Here is a 14309-nt window from a genome sequence, read left to right as displayed (position 1 = left end):
AAAAAGTGATGTGGGAATCGGATCTAAAAGGCAGGTTGTTGGGTTGACCTGGGAGAAAACTCGACCAAGTGTCCTTGCATCAACCAGGGTAAAACTTTCCAGTGTTTCCTCAGGTAAAAGTGACTGTCCATATTTATTAAAAATTATATTTTGATCAACTAAAAGACTGGACCTAATATAGGATTTATAGGATTTGTAGTTTGCAGAGGTGGAGAAATGCACTGCATCATAATGAAAGCTGCAACTAATATTTTTGTTTACCTCAGTTGCATGACAGGGTAAAAAATTATGCTGTTACTAATATTTTGTTTTTAAATTTTAATACTACTATGCACCAGTGCAACCACAATTGTAGACATATTACATAATATGAAATCATACCTTAATTTGACAAATTTAGATGCTAGTTATATTGTGCAACTGGCCATAATATTAGGGCTTATATTTTGATGTTCTGTATATAATGTTACATACAATGGCATAACTTAGAATACAATGAGTTTAAGTACATGCGTGAAGACACCTTAAATTATTCTTACCAGATTTTAGTCTGTGGGAGTTGTTTAATTTTATCCAGAAACACCATTTGTAAGGCCAATAGGGTCTCACTATCAAACATTGTTGTAACTCATCCAGGCCTACTAATATGGAACAGAATCTATTCCTTGTTGGAAGCATACATTTGCTCAAAATGTATTCTTATGCTGAAGATTTAAGATTCATTCTCAGATTAGGGCAAAATTACTTAAAAAAATAAATAAATTAATTAATTATTAAAACATGATATATACTGTACTTTGCCGTTAAATGTTAAGGGTTAAATACATGTTCCACTCCCTTATGCAGGTGGAGGAGCATAATGGCCACATCTTCAAATCCACCCAATATAGCATCCCCACATACTGTGAATATTGCTCATCACTCATCTGGATGATGGATCGTGCCTGTGTTTGCAAACGTGAGTATGCCAACACACTCAAAAGTACATTTTTAAATGATTCATTTGTGAAAATAGTTGGAACGCTAGTTCATAACGGGACCAAACATTTCATCTTACTGAAGAACTTTAGGAGCAAGTCTGTTTTGTATGTTTGCAATTTTGCCAGAAGGAAAGTCCACTTCTTGCTCTAAAAAAAACCCCACTTAACTGCTGAGAGTGTTGTGGTCATGTGATAAAACCACACAATAGATTACTTATGACCTCAAATAACACTTCCTGTAAGTACATATTATTTGATTAGGGTTAGATAACGCTTTTTTGCATTGATTCATGCGGCGACCATTATGGTCCTATGCTTAATAAAGACTTCCTCATGATCTCACGCAACCATGTGCCAAATAATGCACATATCCACCGTCTGAGTCTGGTCACATCCCGTCCTCACTCTCTCCTGTGTCCTCCTAATCAGATTGTCTTCAACTGGACTCATGGGGTCTGTGACTCCAGAAATTCTCCTCACAATTTGTCCTTTCTTCGCTCAGTACATTCTCCTCATGCTGCTCTGCCGTTTTCATCGAATCATTTTTTGTCTTTGACTGGACTTGCTGAAAGATGAGGAGGCACTGCTTTTGTGTGGAGAATGGGAATAATGTGTTTGACTTTTCTGGCTGTGTTTACCCAGTGTGCCGTTACGCCTGCCACAGAAAGTGCTGCCAAAAGACCACCACCAAATGCAGTAAGAAGGTGAGTCGGCTACAAAATGTCTTGAATTGTGTTATTGGAGCCTATGTGCAGTTAGGTATGCATTAATACTGTACACGAATGGAACTATACATAGTACTAGCAAGCTGGCATTGTGCCTTTTTTTGTTTTTATATAATTGCAATGGCGTGTCTGCTGATGTAAGTGAGCAATATGTTTGTCTCTTTGAGCAGTTCGACCCGGAGCTTTCCCCCAAACAATTTGGTGTGGAGGTGTCACGCCTGACAAATGATGAGCGAACGGTGCCCCTTGTGGTGGAGAAGCTCATCAACTACATCGAGATGCACGGCCTCTACACTGAGGGAATCTATCGAAAATCAGGCTCCACCAATAAAATTAGAGAACTGAAACAGGGACTTGACACGGGTAACTTTTCGTGACACATGTTGAAACCAAAGATTTGAAGATGGCTGCTTATTCACGTTTAACTTTTTTGTTTTTCTGTGCTGTCTGCATGTTGCCGCAGATGTGGAGAGTATGAATCTGGACGACTACAACATCCATGTGATTGCTAGTGTGTTCAAGCAGTGGTTGCGAGACCTGCCGAGTCCTCTGATGACGTTTGAGCTGTATGAGGAGTTTATACGTGCTATGGGTAAGTCAGCAGCTTGTAAGTGTTAAAGCGGAAGTAAACCCCCCATTTTTTTTATTTATTTTTTTTTAATTTTTTTTACAATAATATGTTGTATGCAACCCCACTGGTCTAAATAAGGTATTCTGGTTAATTTTGCATTGGTTGAATACACCGTTTTTATCCATCTCGGGGCGGCCATTTAGCTGAGCTGTGATTGGTTGTTACCTGAGCAACTATGATGTCATCTTTAGTCGACAGCAAGTGGCAAAATGGCCGCCCCCTGAGATGGATAAAAATGGCTGGATTTTGCTTCATAACTGCTACTCCATGTATGTAAGATTAAACAGAATGTCATGTTTATACTAGTGAGGTCACATATAACATACTGTTGTCAAGAAATGCTTAAAGTTGACTTCCACTTTAAAATGTCTCCTGCTGCACATAGTGTAAGTGCCTAAAAATAACGAATTGTCCTTTCTCAGGTTTGCAGGATCGAAAAGAAATGATAAGAGGGGTGTATGCCATTGTTGACCAGCTAAGCAGAACTCACCTGAACACACTGGAACGACTCATATTTCATCTTGTCAGGTAATCATATATTATTTAAGCATTTTCAAATGAGTTCTTACTGAAGTATTGAGATATTGAATTCATACTTTCAGGATTGCGTTGCAAGAGGAGACGAATCGTATGTCGGCTAATGCCTTGGCCATCGTTTTTGCTCCCTGTATTCTGCGCTGTCCAGACACTATTGATCCACTTCAGAGTGTCCAGGATATCAGCAAGACTACAGCGTAAGTAGCCTCTAACTGTAACAGTCAAGTGAATTCTTGTGGTCATGTAATGTTTGTAGTCACACTGAGGTGTATTCCTATCTCTCTACAGGTGTGTGGAACTCGTCATTTGTGAACAGATGACAAAGTACAAAGTGCGACTGAAGGACATCAACACCTTGGAGTTTGCAGAAAATAAGGCCAAATGCAGACTGACTTTCATCCGAAGATCAATGGTAAGATCAAACTGTGACTCTTATGTCCTTTGGAAAAGGCTCAGCAACTCGTATGTTACTTCTGGTCTGTGCTTTCATCCTTTTCAGATCCCTAACGTGATCCTTTAATTAAACATCAATTGATCAACATAGTGCAAGTTGCAAGACCTTAGTACAGTAATACTTAAGACATTCATAATAAATTTGATTCATTACATCAAATAAATGATGTCAAAGTGCCAAAGAAACACTTTGCAAGTTTGAACTCCATACTTCAAGGTTGTGAAAAATGTGTTTGGGGAATGCACTATTTTAAAAATATATATATATATATATATTATTCCTGCATGACCGTCCCCCAGTGCACAAAGGTCCATCGACATGCTGATCGATGATTTATAGGATGATACGATTTAAAGATAGTGACCCAGGTCCTCTTGTCCAACGTCATGACTCATAAATATTTAAAATATGTAAAATATGACACTATTATAAAAGTAAAGCAAATCCTTTTCCATCAGGTTATGTTCCAGACCAGCCCCGCAATAAGTGAAATCCGTAATATGGCAATACAGCCCAGGCATGTTGCTGTAGCATTTGCAGCAATTCAAAACAATTTAAGGTCTTTAAATACACTTAAGACAAAAATATTGTACAAACTGTACTTACTACTCACGATGAGGAAGCTGCCGTAATCCAGTACGTTCCCCTTTCCACACTGAAATAAAATAAAGATGTCTTTGTAAAAAAAAAAAAAAAATGGCCAAACTTGTCATGTTGAAATTGACCATTAAAAATGTGGCACCTGCATGTGCACAGATTTCACTTTTTTTTACAATCACAATTGTAAATGTACACCCTGTTTACATTGTGATTGTGAGACTTACACACAGTAGCTGCCTTAAACTGACATTTGACGGCATGTGAGTAAAAAAAATAAAAAATAAAAAATGTAACATTCTCATTCCATGTTCCTGTCTATTTCACAGTCACATGCACCTAAAAAGGTAACGTATGTGTGGATCACTGGTGTATCTGTTGTCGTCAACTGTCTTGTGGCTTGTGGGTGTTGTTTTTGTGCTCTGCTGCATTTCCCATAGTTCCCATCCAAGGGATGGATGGGGGTGCTTATGACACCACTACATCTTGTAATACACAATAACTAAGTTCTAATGCATGATAACTTAGGATCTAATTACAGTACAGTGAAGGCAACATAATGTAGGAGTATATTATCCCTGAAAAAAATGAATTCAACAAAGCACATAATACAAGATCATTTAGAAGAACATTCCCAATAAGAGTAGAAAATTCATGTTCAAGTCTGATGCCCTTGGGGAGCTCTCTATCAGGTTTATAGACCCACTTCATTTTGATGCATTTTGCTACTATATAAACGTGAAAGTTTATAATCTAAACTGTCAGAGGGGCACTAATTTTTATTGAGAAGAATGATGTTAGTGGTGAGAGTGTATTGCATTTATAGGAAATCAGTACAAATAATACATGTGCATCTTCGTGAGTGAGAGTAACATGAAACAGATTTTACAACAGTTTCAGTAGTCTGATGATTATGGCTTCGAGATAAGAAAAGCCCCAAATTTACCAGCTCAAGAAATGTTAATATTGTATAAGAAATGATAAATATTTTTATTGTAGTAGTCAATTGTGTTCTTAATTAAATTTACATAATTTGATAATAATAAGAGTAAAATATGAGTTTCACTTTTTTGTGAATTTCTAAATTAAAATATTTTCTACGATATTCAAATTTATTGATATGCATCTGACCTGTACATTTTACAAGAAAGCAACACTATATTTTTAATGTAAGTAGTCCTCCACAGATTGACAAATTCACCTTTTTCATGGGAGCTAAAGTGCATTTCCTGGGGTCTCCCATTGGCTCCCACATAACTTTGAACCCTGCACTCATTCCATTGATTGATTTATTTTTTTCTCCCCAGGGAAAGGGTCACTTTCGGCATCTGAGCTTCCATTCGCCTTCGCCTCCCGTGAGCCCGCGACTTAAGACTTTGGTGGATGTGGTAAAAGAAGAGAGCGAGGGAGACGAGGGAGCCGAGTGTTTGGTGGAAATCTCTGAGCTTCAGCACGCAGCAATGGAGCAGGAGGAGAGAGTGCTGACGGAGCAAATTGAGAACCTGCAAAAAGAAAAGTAAATGCTGTCACTGCACATAATTGCCAAGCGGCTAATGATGCGTGCTCAGCTCTCATGCTAATTGTGAATTCTTGCAACTACAGAGAGGAGCTGACTTTCGAGATGCTGACTCTGGAGCCACGAGCATCGGATGACGAGACTCTGGAGTCAGAGGCTTCCATCGGTACAGCAGACAGCTCGGAAAACCTCAATGTGGACTCTGAAGTCATTTCTGAGTTTTCTGGTATGCCGCTGTATAGAAGACTGGAAATACAGCTCAACATAGCATCAAAAACATCCTTTTCATGTCAATATCTTTCAGATAGAGGTTCCGTTTTGACTTCCCCTTGGTCTCGGAGGTCAGACGGAAAGAGCCCCCGACATCGCGCTATGAGACGGCAACCCGACTCGCTGGATTCAGTGGATTCTTCCTCCAGTGTTTCCCCTTACTCCTCTTCGTCGCACTTCCAATCGTCGCCTTCCCCCATCTCTAATACCAGCCGTGGCTTTCGATTCCACTCCTCGTCCAAGTCTCCCTCTTCAAGTTCAAGTGCATCACAGGCTCAGAATGCACCTCACGCTTCCCGCTTTGACAGTTTGAGCTGCAGTCCTACAGCAGAGCTGGAGAGTGTGTTTGATGAAAGGCCACAGTTCACCAGCCGCGGCACCTTCAATCCGGAGAAAGGCAAACAGAAACTTAGGGGGGCCAAACATTTATCCCAGAGACATACCAGAGAAAGTGGCGGTCACAGCACGGAGCCACCCGACCTACAGCAGCAGCTGGTGTTGTACGGCAGTAATGAATTCATGGTATGAAGGACCCAATGATGACACACTCTGGAAAAGTACGCTTATTAGCCTTTGAAACATGTTGAAGAATTGTACCCAAGTGCCGTGTATAGTGTTTCCACCGCCATGTGGGGGCCAACAAGATGGTCAACGGAAGGAGCGCTACTTCTGCGGCCAACACAGCCACCCAAGCTCTAACAGTGCCTTGGCAGCTCCACACTTGGCACCAAGAGGAGACGCGCTGGTCTGGAGGACAGCAAAGGGAACGTTTGAATATGTCACAGCTTCAGTGAATAATCCGAGGCTGGAAGGCTGAAATATTGTCTTACAAAAAGAAAACAGGATAAGTGATGTGGCAATCGAAATCTCACAATTATTAGCTGCTCTATGAGTTTACAGTTCAAATCAATCAATGAATACAGTTGTTGCTTGATTACAAAATGTATTTTTCCCTCCTATTTAATGAATTTTAACATCACACAAATTCTTATTAGCCTATACAGATATAAATACTGTACAAAGCCGGAACACCAGCTTATGCTGGGTAGTCGAAGTCAAATATTTATCTTCTTTCTTTTTTTCTTTTTTTTTTATAGCTATTTTGGTCAGAACTTATAGAATTGGGCAATGGAGGCTGTATGTGTGTGTTCATGTGCCAAGCGCTCATGAGAGACTTAAATGCTACTTTTCCACGCTACAAGGGAGATAACCACCATCAAAGGGACCAAGTTAGCTGGGGTGTAATTCCTGCACGCTGCTAACAATGTCAGATGTGTATAGAATCCTTGCATTAACTATTTAACAGCCATAAAACTGTAATGTACAGTCCATATGTACAGTGTAGTGGACAAAAAATGCTATCTATTGTGATACCCCAGTATCAAACCCTCACTGACTGTTTGCTCAATAGCAACTAAAAATAACATAAACCAACCATGGTGTCTGTCTTGCTTCTTGTTTTCTGTCATCGAGCCGACACGTGCCACATGGTTTCAAAGTGTTACATCACAAAAGATCAAGGTCTTAATGGCTTTATGATAAATGATTAATAGTCATAGGTTTAAATGTGCCATTGTGCTTTGTGTTCAAAAAGGATGTAATTCTTAACTTTGGATTATTTTATATATCAAGCCTGTCAAATTCTGTATCTGAAGGATTTCTCTTCTTTTGTGTAAATTGAGTTTATTTCTAGAAGTATGTTTCATCTCTGACAGAGACATATTCATGGCGCGGCATGGATCAGTGGTAGAGTGGTGGTCTCCCCACTGTGAGGTTGTGGGTTTGATGCTCAACCCTTGTGACCTTAAGCAAGACACTAAACCCCTATTTGCTCCCAGTGGACCTCGCAGCGCCCTGCAGCAGCAGCCTACCACTGGTGTATGAATGTGGGTGAATGGGAGTCATTGTAAAGCGCTTTGGGCATCATATGGTGGAGATAAAGCGTGATATAAAAAGCAGTCCATTTATGTCCTGCTTGTAGTACAAGTTGTAGTTTTTGGAGCGATATTAAAGCCACATAATATTTTTGTGAATGTTGATTTAAAAATAAATAAATAAAAAGTGACATTAAAAGGTTGCTACATGATCAAAGCCATGATTATTCTTTTCCAAACACAAATTGAATGTGGAGCAGTAGAGTTACGTGACTAGTGTTTAAAACGTGTTTGTCTCGCATTAAAAGGAATTTCAAGTGCTAAACCTCTTTCCCCGTCTGGCGTAAAATCGATGAAAAGTGACGCGTCCCGCATAATGTGACGCGTTTACCTGTCGATTGACGCATGCGCAGAAAGTCTCATCGGCGCCATCAGGAGCAGGGTACAACAAGGTGCCTGCCTTGTCTGCCTTGTTTATCGAGAAGGAAAACTCAACGCCACAATGTCGGAATATGACAGCAACCCGTTCGCCGACCCCGTGGACGTAAATCCCTTCCAGGTGAGGCTTTGTTTTGCTCCTTTGTAAATAGAGAAGTGTAGCCTTATTTTGGCATTTTGGACATACTGGCTACCGAAACCAGTTTGGTCGGTTGCTGGGTTTGGCCTCAACATTTCCTACCCGAAATAGCGTCACTGTAAGTAAATATAATATAAAATGTTGTCCAAATATTAGCTGTTTATAAAGAGAAGAATATGAAACGGGTTGCAAATAACCTGAACAGTCGCAACAGGTGCCTGCTGGTATTTAGCCAATAGTCTGTCTCCACATTGCCATTTATAAAACGGTTTAAAACTTAATATCTGAAATAAATCACCCACTGCGTGAAGAACATATGTTAACTTTTGATAGTTTGTGTTAATATAACGGATCCTTTCGTGTGTTTGGCCAATCACTAAATGGTCAGTAATGATTTGGAGTGGCGTACATGCTCGTTTATGTTCCATATTTGCTAAGGAAAGGTGTTTGTTTATTAACCTCGAAACGTTTTAACAAAGACTTAAAGGCTCCAGGGCCACGAGTTGCTTAATAGTTAATAGAAAATGACTTACAACGTTCTTCCTGAACTTTCTGAACCTGCAGTATTGCTCTACATAAAATGTAGTCTTGAGCATCCGTTTACATGAATAAGTATGACAAGTGATAATATGAATACTATGTTAACTTCTTTTCTAGGATGCTTCTGTCACTCGAGCCACCCGAGGAGGCGTTGATAGTATTCAGGAATACAATCCATTCTCCTTAACTGAATTGGTGAGTCGCTTGTCTTTCGACATGTATTGCAATTATTCCAACCTTGAATAACCTGCTTTCCATAATGTTCCACAGAAAGATCGCAGTGACACGACCATCCCCATCTCAGCTGTTTCATCTCAGCCCGCCATACTGCAAACCTCTGTGGAGCAGAGTTCACAAGTGAGGCGATTATTATTGGAAATATTTTGTACACCTTTGGGTTGGTGTCCTGTGACTTTCAATGTCAAATGTCAAATTGAGGTCATCTGACTGGAAACAAATAGATGTTCATGCATTCACTTGTCCTCATTGGGATTATGTGTGAGCTCACTCTGACATCGCCTAATTTGGGCGAGAGGCGGGTTAGACCCTGGATCTAAATTACTAATATATTGGGAGCACTGTTTCTTCTTTGGTGTCCGTCGAATGATTGCTTGAAGGAAATGTCTGTGTGGCTGCATATAACCCAGCAACTTCCCTATTGCCCAACAGGCATCTGCTGCAGCAGCTGCAGGTCAAGCTAATCTGATCAAGCAGCAAGAAGAGCTGGAGAGGAAAGCAGCAGAGTTGGACAGAAAGGAGCAAGAGCTGCAGAACAGGACACCTCAGAACTCGGGCGGTGAGTCACTGCAGTCTGTTAAATGAGTTCAACTTTTGCGGTGTGGTGCAACTTTTGTGATTTTTTTTTTTTTCTTTTTTTGACCACCAGTCACCGAGAACAACTGGCCGCCCCTGCCCAAGTTCTTTCCTGTGAGGCCATGCTTTTACCAAGACTTTGAGACCGACATCCCAGAAGAATATCGCTGGATCTGCAAAAGAATGTACTACCTGTGGATGTGTGAGTGTCCTGAATCCCACCACATGATATCCATCAGTACTGCAGAGCACGGCCACTGTCCTTTTACTCAATTTTGGCATTGATCTTGAATCACAATATAGAGTGATCGTCACTCATAAGCCTGTTTCAAACTGGCATTTTCAAGGCTTTTCCGCTACTTCACTGGCTTGTGTCAATAGACTTCATGTGTGGATAACTGATACAGATTTGGGGGTTGAAGTTGACCTGAGAAATTGCCATCTCGCTGTCAACATCCATTTTGTTGAACGCAATTGTGGGTGTTGTGCCCACCTGTCACTATGCATCGAATTAGTTCTTTGCACTGAAATTCCGTGTGGATATGCATTTTTGAGATAGGATAAAAAGTTCCATCTCTACTATTGGCTGATGTGTCAATTTATGGGGAAGCCTTTGTGATCGCAGCTACACAGCGAGTTGACTTGCACAATCTAATAAGCTTAAATTCAAGAGCTTTGTCTGAAGTACTTTGTACAGTACGTTGTATGCCGAATTGGTTTGTTTTAAAATTAAAATTGAGTTGGAAACACTGCCCTAACAAAGGTAAATAGGCATATTAAGCCCCATTTTATGTAGTTTATTGATGTTAGCAAAATATTATTGTTAATGGTAGTGTAATTCCACTCATAACGCAGAATGTTTCCCTCCCTCCCACTGCCCGATGATTTTTATTGGCTGCCTTTAGTTTTCGATCAATGCAAACAGAGATATTGTGTGAAAAGTCCGCAAAGTTGACAGAGATTGTCTTAATACGCAATATTGATATTAGGGCAGCACAATATATTGAAAAAATATCGATATGGCCTGTGCAATATGCATATTGCAAAGACATGCAATGTATTTCTTATTGGAATTTTATGCTTTTATCTGAATTTGACCAGTCAGACGCAAACTTAAATGTGATCATTTATCAGGTAACATTATCTAGCTTGCTTATTTTGCTGCATGGAAAAATGCAAATATTTTGTTAGATAATCATTTCATGATATCATTTATTTTAGGTACATGTTAAATATTCAACAACCATATCACATATTGCATGTTTTTCCAATATCGTGCAGCCCTAATTGATACCATAACAATATATTGTCCAACCCATAGATAACCATAGATCAACTCATGGAATTTGCATCTGGCTGCTCGATACAATATGAGCAACCTAAGTAAATATCAGTTATGTATACGTACAATGTAATTGTACCAAGTACAGTGAGTCCAGTATTAGCAGATTTTATTTGGAACCTATCCTCCCGTATTTGCTGAAAAGCTCAGCTATTTGTTGTTTTGTGCTAAAGCAATGAAACTACAACTTTGGCACTATCTGGTCATTTGTTGTTGGGTTCATTGATTGATCATGTTTTTTTCATATTTGAGATGTGCTGCTTTGTTGGCACTCCTTGAATGCACCTTGTGCACATTCGAAAGTGAAACATGTGGGGGGTGGTAATGTCAGAATGACTCAATTGCCTGTGACAGTGTAACTTATTATGCAGTGGTTGACCGGAATTACCTTTTAAACGTTGCACTGGACAGATTACTTTGGCTTTTGGAGGCTCTGCTGTCAATACAATACGAGTCTGTCAATTAAAATAAATCTAATGTATTATTATTACTCTGTTTTACTCTCATGGTTCCAATATCCCATCCTTGTTTATCTTTGGTACTCAACAAAACCATTAGTAATCATGTGCCCTAAATCCCGATTACAGAAACATAATGGATTTGTTTGCATCCTAGTCTTTCGCTGTTCATGTTCGTGTGTGTGCATGTACAGTCCACAGCGTCACGCTGTTCCTCAACGTGCTGGCCTGCCTGGCCTACTTCACGGTGGACTCTGAGTACGGCGTTGACTTTGGCTTGTCCATCCTCTGGTTCCTCCTCTTCACTCCCGTCTCCTTCGTCTGCTGGTACCGACCCGTGTACAGAGCCTTCAGGTACATCCCGCTTGCTACGTTGCTGGCATTGTGCTCGTGGACCCAAGTGCATCATTAAGATTTTTGTGCTTTCGTTCTTGTTCCATTTTTTCTTTCTAGGTCTGACAGCTCCTTCAGCTTCTTTTTCTTCTTCTTTGTCTTTTTCTTCCAAGTGGCCGTGTACATCATCCAGACTGTGGGGATCCCCAAGTGGGGCAACAGGTGAGTGGTTCACTTGCAGGATAATCTGCATGCGGGGTGCTTGGCAGCAGCAGCATGCGGCCACAACATGGACGCAGTCTTGGTTGTGTTTGTGGGGTGGTGGCTTCTACTTTAGCTTCTCTTTTGCGTCTCTTTGACAGATCGCTGTTGTCTTCTTTAAGGGCTTCTATACTTTGTAAGTGTGTGCTTCTTTTCTCTTTGCATTTCCTCTGGAGTCTCTTGAATAAGACCTTTTTTTTGTTGGCACTGGTGAAGCTTAGCTTTCATGTTTTATACTGTTACACAATGCTTTTGTACATGATGCGTTTGTATTTGTTTATTGTTGACAGTGGCTGGATTGCGTCCATCAGCATGATCAACAGAAACTTGGCTGTGGCCGTGGTCATGATGGTGGTGGCCGGCTTTTTCACTGTCAACGCCGTCCTGGCAGTCTTGCTGCTAAAAATGGTATTTCAAACAAACACATCATTTAGTTCTTTTTTTAGTGAGTCATAGCCTACAAAAAAATACAGTTAGGGGTTCATTCACTGCATTGTGAAATTGCTGTTAAACTTGTGACTCCATCCATAAAGGTCCACTCCAAATACAGACGCACAGGAGCCAGCTTCACCAAGGCTCAGCAGGAGTTCTCCAGCGGCGTCCTGACCAGCAGAACCTTCCAGTCTGCTGCTACGTCGGCTGCTCAGGGAGCCTTTGGCAGGAGCTAAAGCGTTCAACCGTGCCCGTTTTCCATGTTCCCTTGCACAAGTCAAAGATATCCCTGGTGCATGGACGTGGGAGGGGGAAAAAAAGGAACTTGACCACATTCATGCCGCCACATGGTTGTAGTTTGTGTTAAATAAGTGTGATATGAAGGGAGCATGGCCGTATGCTGTATATAAAAATGTAGAAGTCAAGCCATAGGCCTTGAATGGTGTATGACGTGCACGTTTTGAAATGCACTCTACAAGAAGTAGCCTCATCTCTATAAAGTGCAACATGAGGTTGTTACCAAATTAAAGCTGAATTGGAGGCAAGGAGGCAGGCAATTTTCATTATATCACCGCAAAAAAAAAATCACTTGGATCTACTCTAACATCCAAGTTCTGTTGGTATGCTACTTTTGAGAGCCCAGTCAAATGGGTTATGAGATTTAGAGCCTCTCAGTAGTATTAGATTTAAAAAAAAAAAAAAAAAAAAAAAAAATGAAAAAAAAGTCAATGTGACTTTTATGATGAAGGAACACATTTTGTGGAGAGTAACATTGAAAAAGGCATGATTGCTGTGAAATAATTTCTGGCCATGAGCAGTGGACCCCTGAAAATGTTGTGGTCCTAACATGTGAAAACCGATGGCTGAGGTCAATTATTTTCCGAGCCTCTACACACAACTGTAAATCTAGGTGAAGGTTACTTATTACTGCAGCCCTCTTTTGTATGTTTTCTTGTGTATAAGTAATGAAGGGTAGGGCATGAAGGAATTTATTTGCTTGTTCAAATGAAGGGTGAAAATGTAATGTTCGCCAGCTAACAATAAGTTGTCTTAAGCAGCTGATTGCTTTTTATACATTTTTATTTGTAAAGCATTTTACGCTTGTTTGGATCCTCAAAGGGCGCGAGGCAGTTTTATTTATTCACTTGCTGAGAGAATGTAGACCAAGGAAGTCGATTAATGAGCAAAAGAACACAATATTTATGTGTCTACTTTATAGACACTGCTATTTGTATTATACATGGCACCTATGGGGAAACTCGACGTTGGTCAATTAAGTCTGTTAGTTTTCGCTTGTCTTTAATAATCTTGTTAAACATTCTGGTTACTATGTGTGCCTGCTTATGTCATCATTTGATCCAAATTTGCATTCTTAATTCTGCTGTTTGTTTCACTGGTTTGACATTCTGCTATTCCCTGCTCCGTGTTTAAGTCATCTTTACAAATGTAGAATCTGTAGTTGGAGTTGATAACCACTTTCAAATTTGCAGGTAATCCCAATCTAGGCTGAAGACGAGGAATAAGAAGGATGCCCCCAAATATTTAACCTTACCTTGAGTTATTTTTTTGGAAAAGGGAACTGACAAAGAATTAATTTATAAATAAAGACCACATAATGCGTTTTAATTTGGCCTCAGTCCTCACCATCACTGTAAAAACAAACAGATTTTGTTGCATGTCTGTGCCTTAAGCAAATGTAACCTAACTGTTCCCTTAGGTTATTTTATTATTATTATTATTATTATTGTTTGTGGTTGTATATCACTTTTTTTATTGTCACGCTTTTGTCTTACTCAAGAAATGAATGGCTAATTGTGCTATGAAAAAAATATAGGCCTATATTGGGAAATCATTTTAATATATATTTACATTTAGGGCTTCTGATGGGACAGTTGATTCAATAAATCCCTCCTATTATTGTTGTCCATATTGACTTCATTTATGTTGTTCAAGGGATACTTCATACTTG

General features: G+C 39.9%; 2 protein-coding genes and 1 long non-coding RNA gene across 9 annotated transcripts in view; 2 read left to right on the top strand and 1 right to left on the bottom strand.

The window, feature by feature from the left end:
* The window catches only part of myo9aa (myosin IXAa), a 93075-nt gene extending 85931 nt beyond the window's left edge, over nucleotides 1–7144 (top strand). For 5 of the 6 annotated variants that reach the window (XM_077518943.1, XM_077518944.1, XM_077518942.1 and 2 more), the window contains 11 exons: nucleotides 847–958; nucleotides 1623–1684; nucleotides 1876–2068; nucleotides 2169–2297; nucleotides 2759–2864; nucleotides 2939–3070; nucleotides 3162–3285; nucleotides 4254–4271; nucleotides 5232–5440; nucleotides 5527–5666; nucleotides 5745–7144. In XM_077518943.1, the coding sequence (XP_077375069.1) occupies nucleotides 847–958; nucleotides 1623–1684; nucleotides 1876–2068; nucleotides 2169–2297; nucleotides 2759–2864; nucleotides 2939–3070; nucleotides 3162–3285; nucleotides 4254–4271; nucleotides 5232–5440; nucleotides 5527–5666; nucleotides 5745–6238 (1719 nt within the window). In that variant the 3' untranslated portion in view covers nucleotides 6239–7144. The remainder of the gene's footprint in view (nucleotides 1–846; nucleotides 959–1622; nucleotides 1685–1875; nucleotides 2069–2168; nucleotides 2298–2758; nucleotides 2865–2938; nucleotides 3071–3161; nucleotides 3286–4253; nucleotides 4272–5231; nucleotides 5441–5526; nucleotides 5667–5744) is intronic. The other variant, XM_077518946.1, reaches the window with a different exon arrangement.
* Nucleotides 2938–7448, bottom strand: LOC144017411 (uncharacterized). The gene is made up of 3 exons (XR_013283184.1): nucleotides 5126–7448; nucleotides 3934–3982; nucleotides 2938–3085 (listed from the first exon to the last, which is right to left on the bottom strand). It is a non-coding gene; the product is annotated as an uncharacterized LOC144017411 (long non-coding RNA).
* On the top strand, nucleotides 7264–14267 carry scamp2l (secretory carrier membrane protein 2, like). Of its 2 annotated transcripts, none has more exons than XM_077518948.1 (10): nucleotides 7264–7596; nucleotides 7998–8143; nucleotides 8819–8896; nucleotides 8972–9058; nucleotides 9371–9497; nucleotides 9588–9716; nucleotides 11509–11668; nucleotides 11768–11869; nucleotides 12199–12316; nucleotides 12442–14267. In XM_077518948.1, the coding sequence occupies exons 2-10, from the start codon at nucleotides 8087–8089 to the stop codon at nucleotides 12574–12576; spliced, it is 993 nt and encodes a 330-aa protein (XP_077375074.1). In that variant the 5' UTR covers nucleotides 7264–7596; nucleotides 7998–8086; the 3' UTR covers nucleotides 12577–14267. The 2 variants fall into 2 exon arrangements, 1 of the variants encoding a protein (XP_077375074.1); XR_013283180.1 differs by adding an exon at nucleotides 12010–12044 and having other exon boundaries at nucleotides 7290–8143.
* Nucleotides 14268–14309: the final 42 nt, after the last annotated feature.

Source organism: Festucalex cinctus, chromosome 4 (assembly GCF_051991245.1).
Source record: "Festucalex cinctus isolate MCC-2025b chromosome 4, RoL_Fcin_1.0, whole genome shotgun sequence".
Taxonomy (NCBI): Eukaryota; Metazoa; Chordata; class Actinopteri; order Syngnathiformes; family Syngnathidae; genus Festucalex; species Festucalex cinctus.
Note: the sequence above shows the minus strand (reverse complement) of the source record. Positions and strands in the feature narration are given on the sequence as shown.

Excerpts from the sequence above, each read along its gene's own strand:
- scamp2l (XM_077518948.1), top strand. The coding sequence starts at position 8,087 with ATGTCGGAATATGACAGCAACCCGTTCGCCGACCCCGTGGACGTAAAT. Across the intron at positions 11,669-11,767 it reads CCCGTGTACAGAGCCTTCAG|GTCTGACAGCTCCTTCAGCT; the intron begins GTACATCCCGCT and ends TTTTCTTTCTAG. Across the intron at positions 11,870-12,198 it reads ATCCCCAAGTGGGGCAACAG|TGGCTGGATTGCGTCCATCA; the intron begins GTGAGTGGTTCA and ends TATTGTTGACAG.